The sequence below is a fragment of the Antedon mediterranea genome, chromosome 1 (genome assembly GCF_964355755.1).
Source record: "Antedon mediterranea chromosome 1, ecAntMedi1.1, whole genome shotgun sequence".
NCBI classification, from domain to species: domain Eukaryota; kingdom Metazoa; phylum Echinodermata; class Crinoidea; order Comatulida; family Antedonidae; genus Antedon; species Antedon mediterranea.
Window position 1 is genome coordinate 9850502 of NC_092670.1, and position 9983 is coordinate 9860484.

General features: G+C 31.4%; 2 protein-coding genes across 9 annotated transcripts in view; one reads left to right on the forward strand and one right to left on the reverse strand.

Annotated features, from left to right (window-relative positions):
* Nucleotides 1-3873, reverse strand: part of LOC140056049 (large ribosomal subunit protein eL43) — a 220534-nt gene extending 216661 nt beyond the window's left edge. Inside the window, exon 1 of the mRNA XM_072101295.1 lies at nucleotides 3858-3873. Within this exon, the coding sequence (XP_071957396.1) occupies nucleotides 3858-3860 (3 nt within the window). The 5' untranslated portion in view covers nucleotides 3861-3873. The remainder of the gene's footprint in view (nucleotides 1-3857) is intronic.
* Nucleotides 1-9389, forward strand: part of LOC140055909 (voltage-gated inwardly rectifying potassium channel KCNH6-like) — an 82277-nt gene extending 72888 nt beyond the window's left edge. For 4 of the 8 annotated variants that reach the window (XM_072101193.1, XM_072101194.1, XM_072101196.1 and 1 more), the window contains 4 exons: nucleotides 2198-2309; nucleotides 2968-3006; nucleotides 4095-4301; nucleotides 7369-9389. In XM_072101193.1, the coding sequence (XP_071957294.1) occupies nucleotides 2198-2309; nucleotides 2968-3006; nucleotides 4095-4301; nucleotides 7369-8216 (1206 nt within the window). In that variant the 3' untranslated portion in view covers nucleotides 8217-9389. The remainder of the gene's footprint in view (nucleotides 1-2197; nucleotides 2310-2967; nucleotides 3007-4094; nucleotides 4302-7368) is intronic. The other 4 variants (XM_072101195.1, XM_072101200.1, XM_072101197.1 and 1 more) reach the window with 4 other exon arrangements.
* Nucleotides 9390-9983: the final 594 nt, after the last annotated feature.

The following is a 9983-nucleotide window of genomic DNA, read 5'->3' on the forward strand; positions in this document are numbered from 1 at the left end:
TTGTTTCCTAGTTTGAACCAAGCTTTAACAAATATGATTTCCTTATTTAATCGAAAATGATCTATCTCGTCAGCTCCATGTTGTTTTTCCCAGTTTTTAGCTAAAAGGGATACTTCACGTAAATGTAACCATCCCTAGGGTATCAACCATTAATTGGTTTGTGTTCGATAATGGGGAGACCCCCAAGGGCTCGGCATTCTGATTTAACCTCTTAATGTTTATGTAAGCAGATTACTATGGTACCTTACTACTGTCAGCATATTATTTAAATTGCTGTGGTATGTTATTATGCACTATAATGCACTGAAAACAACTTTATGCCCTACAGCTTTTAACCATTCATTGATTGCATTGAAATTTACACACATATTGGATTTTATTCAGTTGGCTTCTATTCAAAAACAAAATCTTTTTATTTATTTCCCTGCTTAATTCCACGTACATGGGTAATATTTTTTCAAAATAAATTGTACAAATGGGAAATGGAAGGTCAAAAACCTTTATCACAAGAAGTATATGGTGTTAACCATAATAGATTGGAACAATCATGGTAGTCAACCTTTTTATATTTTTTAAAATAAGAATTGTTATTATTTTATTATAATCAACATCATTATAGTGGATCTGTAGCCTTCTGGTTAATATGCTTGCCTTCCAATACCATGGTCCCGGGTTCAATCCTGACTTAGTGTCTCGGGATTGTAACTCTTTCAACTCCAATCAACAAGCCTCAAATGAGACTAATTTATAAGCATGATAAATTATGTTTATCCATTTCTTTATTAAGAGGCAAGGTTCTCACTTTTGGATGCATATGAAATAAAATTTAAACATTAATTTATCATCATAATTATGATCATTGGACGCATCTGAGATGGAGTCGTTCCCCACGTTACAGTTCTTTGTTCATCATTTGATAAGTAGGTCATCAAAAATTGGTTGGTGTCCAAATAAATTAACATAATCAACGTCATAAACATTATCAGTATAATATTAATTAACATAGTTTATGGTATATGATAATAGAGAGGTTTCGCAATCTTACGAATACGACAACGAAAACGGATACGTCACGCGCACGTATTCGTTTTCGTAAGCCAGTAGAAATCTGTTTCACATGGCAATGAAATATTGAGGGCGCCGTCCAAAATATGACTGCGGTAAATTTGAGCGAAGCGCAGGTACGTGTTGCTTGGTGCTTGGCTGCCTAGGCCTAGCGTAACATCAAAGCGAGTGAGGACAAAATTGACCTGGCATTTTAGTAAATTACTTTAGTAAATTACTTTCAATAAATCTATAATTATATTATAATCATGAATCATTCCTGATTCAAATGCAAAATGTGCAAAATAGATCAAAAACTACAGTATACTCGTTTTGTAGTTACGAATATGATATTCGTCAACACGAATACGCTTTACGAATATGAAATGGGGATCAGCTCAAAAGTTTCACAAATGCGTGATGTATCCGTTTTCGTTATCGTATTCGTTGCGAAACCTCTCTAATGACAATTTATATTAGTTATTTATTTCAATTGCAACATTATAATGTTTCAATACAAGTAGCAGATTTGCTTACTTCCAAATATTTTTTGCAATTAAATTGGAATTCAAAGAATGTCAATTAACACCAATTATCTTGCTTCAACATAATGATTTACCATCAACTATTTTCATGATTTATTTAATGTTCATAAATATTTATAGATTTATAATTTCCTATTAAATGTTTTAAAGGATGTTAAATCACATCAGATGATATAAATCTGTCATCAACGAAAGTGTTCTTGGTGAATTTGTTTTTAACCTGTTCTTGACCTTTGATGCACTTTTTAAGTCTTAAAGAAGTGTGTTATGGTGTAGCCTAATACCAAAAACTGTTGTTTTGGAGTTGTATTTTATAATTTTAATTGCGTACCTTTGGTTGATTTTTTAAATGACGATTTATATAGGGACACCCCTATTGAGGGACATACTTTCTTCAATGAAATAAATGAGGTGCAATATATGTTTTTTACATGACCCTTTAATAGTCGTTCTCCTGTACATTTATGAATTTGTACTGTATCTTGTTATTCAAACTAGCAGCAATAAGAACAAAATTAACAAATACCTTTGTAATATAATTGCTAAATTAATATTTGTTAAATAATTAAGTGTTTTAAAATTTTTTTTTTCTCTTTTATTTTTTAAAGGAGGACATGTCATATCCGCCACTTAATAGTTCGGATACTGACGAGGCAGCCTCAACATTGTCATCAAATAAGCGCAAGTTGCGACAACGTAAACCATTTAATAAACGAAAAGGTACAGTATTATTTAATTTTTAGCACTTTTCAAAACTGAGAAAATTAACCTAAATGATTTCTTCTAATAATAATTAATATATGATATAACTATTAAGTTCAAATGCATAAAATGCCTTCCATACATTAATGATAAACAAATATATATATATATACATATATATTTTGAAGGCTGTTACATTCCGCATGCTTATAAATCTAATGCAACATTTAATACACTAATTTTGATTTTACTATTAAGAAATAAAGTTAATCCCGCTTTAACCCTTTTTTTCACTGGACTTGAAAAATGAAATACAGAGTATAAAATGCCACAAATGTCTACACATTCTCATAATGTTAACTGTCATCCCGCTACTAAAGCCTTGTTCACACTAGACTTGAAAAGGGAAGAGAGTATAAAATATAACAATTGTCTCCTGCATATTCCTGCAATGCTAAATTTCCATTCTGCTACTAAAGCCTTGTTAGCACTATGTGATCAAGTCTGGAGCAAATTTTGAAATTTCACTTTTGGCATGCTGTGGATTGGTTGTTGACATGCTTGCCTCCCAATCCCAGTGTGAACACACACTTAATCCTCACAATTACATCCAAGAGACTTGGTACCTTTACAGATTTTAACCAGAATTAATATTCCAAATAAATTATGTTTACAGTGCCAAGTGAATCTGTCTCAAATACAGAAACAGAAAAAGGTAACTTTAAAAGCATGGCTGAAAAACTCATTCCACCTGAATGAAATGGAAAAAAAAAACATTTTAACCATTTTTGCTTCATCTTATAAAGCTTACTATTATACTTGCACATATTATTTTATATTATATTCATTATATTTAATTCATTTTATATAAAGTTATATATTTTAAATCATATTTGTATATATCATTTCATTTATATATATCAGACTTAATGTTCTAAGTTTTGCCAAAGTGCACCGCAACAATCTTGTTTAATGATTGTAGTATGCGTATTAGATTGTCACATTGATTATTAGTTAAGTTAATGTACCGCCCTCTGCTGCATTATATTGTTCAGCATTTAAGAGCATTAAACGTTTACTAGTCTACTAGGTTTAATTATTATTCTATTGTTACTCGTCAAAGATGTAACGATAAGTATGTGTAATTAGGACCTTATTTAGTTTGTAGGTTTGTTTCGTATTGTGCAATAGACATACAGCAGCATCACATGATCGGTTTGCACGTACATAGAATTTAGAAATCATAAACATTCAACATTCCATAGATTTTTTCTAGCTATGTTTACACCCTCTTTTCTATATCAGAGTTAAGTACAGTGCTTCAATCGGTTTAACTATTCCTGCGTATAGACGTGTGTGGTATAACGTTACATTGGATACACCTGTAATCAATCAAAGTTATGGACAGGTATACCACCAGACTTATATCGGAGTTAACAACACAGAGGTATAAGAGAATTAACTGATCACACGATGTAACTCTGATATGACTTGGATTAGTTTAAACTGGTTTTATGCACGCTTAACTCTAGTAGTTTTACAAACACACACTTTAGACTTCCTTTGCATTTTGTTTTATTACAGTTAATTTAAGAATTCTTTACTTGGCCTTATGTGGGACTACCTTTACTTAATACATGGTTATGTTTAGTTTTAGTTATTGAAAAATGAGTTTTAATTAAATTAAGATCGCTATAGCCATACACATACGCCTAAATAAATATTCTAAAATTATCTTTTATTTCTATCAGTTTTATTATAATTTCTGTTAATTATGTTTATGTTAATTATGCTAATTGACAGATACAAAAGAAATACCAAAAAGCGTCACATACATAGAAACGCACCCCAATGCCAATGAACACGAAGAAGACGAAGCGCACGGCCACGGAATACTGGAGTTCTCTCCGCAGATGGCTGGTAGGGATGTTACCCCCGCTTATGTGAAAGATGACAGGCAAAAGCCTGGCAGCTTCATAGCAGGTAGCCAATATTACGAGCACATGAAGGGTAAGAGGTGGCCACAAAATGTCCTTTCACAATAATGAGTCTTCACAGGTCATGCAGCGAGATATTTGCCTAAAATGTATCTGTTGTATTACTGTATGGTGGTAGTTAGAGCAATGTATATATGCCATAGTGGTTATTAGTGCAGCCTGCTGGAGTGCTTCCATTCATATTATGTTGTGTTTGATGTTGCACAGATTCAGTAAAAAAAGCAACTTCATTTCTATTTTTGGCACTAGTAGCATTCCATATGTATTGTGGTAGATATAGAGTGTTTTTATTTATTTGTAAAAAAAAACAACATTGAAAACCGGTTCCATTCACTGATATCATTACAACTTATTTTTCATAATGAGTCAATATTTTAATATGAATGCAGCAGTACTGAGGAGACACTAAAAAAGTGTCCCCTTAATAGGAATGTTGGCCATAGTGTGAGTCATTATACAGGAATATGTCTCCTTGTAGATGTCCTCTCAGCGGGGTCCAAAGAGCGGTTGTTATGTCCAACATAATGATCATATCTGTTGTACTATTATTCAAAACAATTATTAATAAATAATCAATTTAATTGGAGAAAAAACAATTTTTATAAAATGTTTCTAATGCATGTTTTTTTTCTTTTAGCATGAATGCATGATTGTAAGTTTAAACAAAGTTTGTTAAAAAATAACTTTCATTCATATAGTGTAATCCTTTTATCACAATATAATATTCCTGAATGGCAAAAACTGCATTATTTAATGATAGTTGAAACTTGTTTGTCCAAAAGTATTGAGACAAATTGTACCAACCTGCATTGAAGGTTTGTCAATGATTGGGAATAGAACTCATCAAGGCAATCTAACAATGAGAACACTAAGCTAGCCTTGCCAAGATAGGAACTTGTAATCATACTTTAATCGTATGTCTGGCTGCGACAAATACTAACAGTACTATGTACATATTCTCAGCTTCGCACAGTGTCTGTCGAGGGGCTTGGAACTGGTTGTGTCACAGCCACAGATAAACCCTTTGATCTCCAGATTTTAGAATTCTGTTGTTAGATTGTCTTGAACCCATTACCTCCAGATGACTAGCGTGAATTCATACCTCCAGACCACTAAGCTTTTGATCTATTTTATCTAGCAAAGAAACCTTTTAAAGGTACTGACAAATTAAGATATCTGACAGGCAAAATTTACTTTTTATTCGTTAAACATTTCTTTCTTCTTTCTTTCTTTCTTTATTTACCCATAAATATAAATTATAAACATTGTAATAATATACAAATAATAATAATTATATCAAGGGAAGGGCTAAAAAATAGTTAAAACTAATCAAGTTCAGCCCCTAAACATTGAAGTATAAATAGTTATATAAATAAATTAGGGCTACTTGTCTAAAATAAAATTAATATACATAAACATTTTTTTTTTTTTTAAATACACTTTCTCTCAAATATATACAATATAATTCTCTTACAAAATAAATAAATATCACTATACAAACAAATAGTATGTTTTCATTTCTTTTTTGAATTTGCTTTTTGTTAGAAACCTTAAATCATTTGAGTACCTGCTGTTACCTTGGGCTTGAATCGGCACAAGCTTGCTGGTCTACTGTTATTAATGGCTAGTGATCTGGAGGTTCGAGCCTCACACAAGTATCACTTGCACATTTGTTTATACCATTAGCATTCTCAAAATATTTTACTGATTCACATTAATATTCCATTAATTATCACTTTAGTTTTACCATTTTCATAACAATTTCATTCTTTTTGTTTTAAAATTTGTGAAAAGTGTTTGCATGCTTTCAATTTTCAGTAAACTTTAGAAATAGTAATCTAGTGGACTCTCTACAGTACTGCAGTAACTGCAGTAAAGAGACCATTAATACCATTGCTTGATTATTGCATGTTTCATTAATAATTCTACCAACATTATTCACTACTGCAGTTTATCAGTGCAGTAGGCTAGCACGCTTTATAGCATGATGCAACCACTTATATTGAAGCATAGAACGTTTTTCTGTGACCATCCGCCAAATTGGAAGTCACGGTAAAGTAGTCTATCGAGGAAGCTATCAAAATAGATTTGTTTGTAAGCATGCCTATACGTTTGTTGTTCTATATTTTGTTTATGTTAAGTACCTACTGCTAAACGGCTTCCCGCGCTATTTGTATGCTTTCCCATTATACATTATACTTGCGTAATAATATAAAGATTTGCATTCATATTTTGGCTCATCATACCCTCCTTGCTGCATGGCTTAAAGTACCTTTATAAGGTGCCTGACATACATGGCTAACCTCTAACCCTTCAGTTCAAACTTATTTTCTTAGTTTAAATAAGTACTTTGTAAGATTACTTTTTAAAAATAAGAATAGGAATTTCGCATAAACATTATTCATGCATTAAGTATATAATATTGATCATTATTTTTGTATTTACACATTTACTAAAATGTGTTCATGACTTTTATTTAAAGGATCTTTCGTTTACAATAACCTATAGGACCCACTCAATATCCAAATCACTCACGGCATAGTTCCTACACTCTGAGGTCATAGGTCATAGCAATGAAAGCTTTTTATTAATTATTCATTGCTTATTATACAATTGATTAATAATTACTTTCATTATTAATAACTATAATCATGATTTTCATTATTACTAAATTAATCATTGCATTTCTTATGATTCCCTGTTTATATCAAGTTATTCAATTATTTTTAATTATATGGCTTAAATTCTTTTATTATCCACAATTCTTGAAAGGAGGATTAATGATCTAATAATACACGTTTAATGTATTTATTTACAGTATTATGATATATTCATACTACTTGTTGGATATTTGATTTAAAATATTATCTCAATGCAATATTTTCTTATTATTATTGTATGCACAGAAAAGTTATTAATTATTATTTTATTATATATATTTGTTATATAAATGTTGCATATCTTAAAATAAATGTCACATTTATCACAAGCTCTTGCTAACCATATTATCATGATAAAATGAATTATCTGTCATTAAATATATTGTTATGATATTACTCAAACATTTTTAATTATTTTAGGAGCTTTGACTGGAGTTAATTCAATGTTAAATGCGGTGACGATTCCTAGTAGACATTTAGAAGAAGAGGAAGAAGAAGAAGAAGAAGCCCTGCCGTTGCTTAAACAAACACCTCGCCATTACCATAAACCCAAGAAACCGTCTAGCCAACAAATTAATCATCTGTTATCTGATGACTCGCAGGGTAATGTGATAGTAGAAGATGTAAGTGATTTCGTGTCTAATCCACATATAGAAAAAAGACTAGATGAACTGCAAACGCAGGTTAATAGGTTAGAGGGACGTATAAACAAAGATATGGGATCTATACTAGAATTGCTAAGGAGGCGCGAGGAACCTCGTTCGTCTCCGCCACAGCTCCTGCCAAACAGACAGAGACAGCCAAAGCCTACATTACCACGAATGTCCTCCTTGCAGACTTTCCCAAACGCATCCGTTCCTGACCGTCAACCGGGCCGTCCCAAGTTATTTGCCGGAGGACCACGACATTCGTACGTTAGAACTTCGAACAGCGTGGATTCGCCCCCAACAGAATTTGATGGAGTTTCTCGTCCCCGTCCGCAGTCAATACCCGTTGTTACACCCCTAATTCACAAAGATAACAACACGTCCGTATCGTCACCAACATTGTCTGATATTTCCGTGGATAGCCACAGTAGTCCTATGCATGAAACGGCAAAGTATACCGATAATTTATTAGATTCCTCAACCGCATCAAGACGACCCACCGAGGGTCATGACACAGACTTTCAAGGGGCTAAGTCCTTGCTACAAAGTAATGATGTGTTCGCAGAAGGTCATCCAGATTTTACCGTTGATTTTAATTCTGTACGAAACACTGATGTGTAATGCAATAGTACCTCATTGTGCAATGGCGTGTTTCAATATTTTACCATGCACTCTTCCTATCCTTTAAGTGTATAGTAGGTCTTGTACAAATACAAAGATTTTATGAAGGGAAATTAATAAACAATTAATTTAAAAAAAATTATTATGTTGCCTAAGCACATCATTTAAAGAAAACATGGTCTGATTTGTTTTTTTTCCCACTTTTTTTGTGTGCTAATCACATAAATATGTAGTTGTGCTAAAAAAACTACTACTGAGCCAAAATTTCAAATTATTAAAAATAGTGGACGCTATAGAAAATTGACTCAATTTAAAAAAAGTTCATATTACCACAAGAACTAGCTGACCCTAGCTTGGGCAACATGAGCATTTTTTTAGGCCTGTGTATTTGTAAATCAATATTTTTGGGATTTGCTATCAATGGTAATTTTAGATATATAAGTATGGGTAATACAAAAATATTTGTTTGCTGTCCATTGAAATATTTACATTAGAAGAATGTGTTGAAAACCCCATGTTAAAACAGTGTAATAGAAAAAGTGGTGAACATAAATTCACTAGATTAAAACCAAATTGGTTTAAAAATTAATTTTATTCTTTTTCAATTTAAATTTTAAAAACAACGGTTGCTGTGGGGTTTTCGGTGTTTTCCAAAATTCATCTAGTCTTCATTTTGAGTTAATCATCGCCACAATTTTTATAAGGGAAGAGAAAATAATAATACCTTAAAAGCGTTAGTTGACAGCAGACATATTTTTAAGGCTCATGGCTAAAATCAAGGCTAAATGAGATTCAGGGCCGAAGGGCGAATCCAGCGGGAAGCGATAGAGGGCGCAAGCTTCCTTTTTTTACAGATAAAAAGCTCTGTACATTGGTCAGTTGAATGTATAGACGTTTTCCCTTTGTTTGGCTTTATTCATCTCTACATATTCATACATACATAACATAAGTAATAAGTATTGTATAGATATGTATTATATTAATATATAATATGTATTTATTAATGTACTCTATGCGACATTATGTTGTACATTTGTATATTAAATTTAAGAAGATAAATTATATATGCAAATTATATATATATAAACACTGGTACAGTATATGTAAATGTATGTATAGATTTCTCTGGTAGATTCTAATCATACAGCACTTCATGTTCTCAAAGTACAGTAAACCAAATTTTTATGAAATGTATTTGTGTGTATATAAGCTTATTATTATTATTATTGTTATTACTATATAATTAAAATGCTTATTAAACAATGTATAAATATATGCATATTTCAAATATATACATTGTGTCTACTATACAATGGTATTATGGTGTCATTTGTATTTTAAATTTATAAAATATAAAAATGTATACATATGTGTATATAAAAATGTATTTATAAAAGCAATACCTTCACCCAAGTTTAAGCTTCCAAAATAAAAAAAAAAGCATTTTTAAATTGTTTTAAAATAGGAATTTAAAAAAAGGAGTTGTGGACGTACAAAATAAATAAGGTTGTTAAATGTAAGCCCTTACTATGCAAACATAAACAGTATAGGCGCTCAACAAAGATGATTATTAACTCATAAAAGATGCTGGAATGTATACAAAATGAAAAGCAACGTTCTGCAGTTATTTTGTGGTTGGATGCTCTTGTGTTTCTCTTGTGCGGCTAGCTGGAATTCACGGATTAGGTTGGAAATTAAGCGGGTTTTTTGATCAACTACGATCAAGAATCAAGAAATTTATTTATATAACCAACTTTACGAAAATGC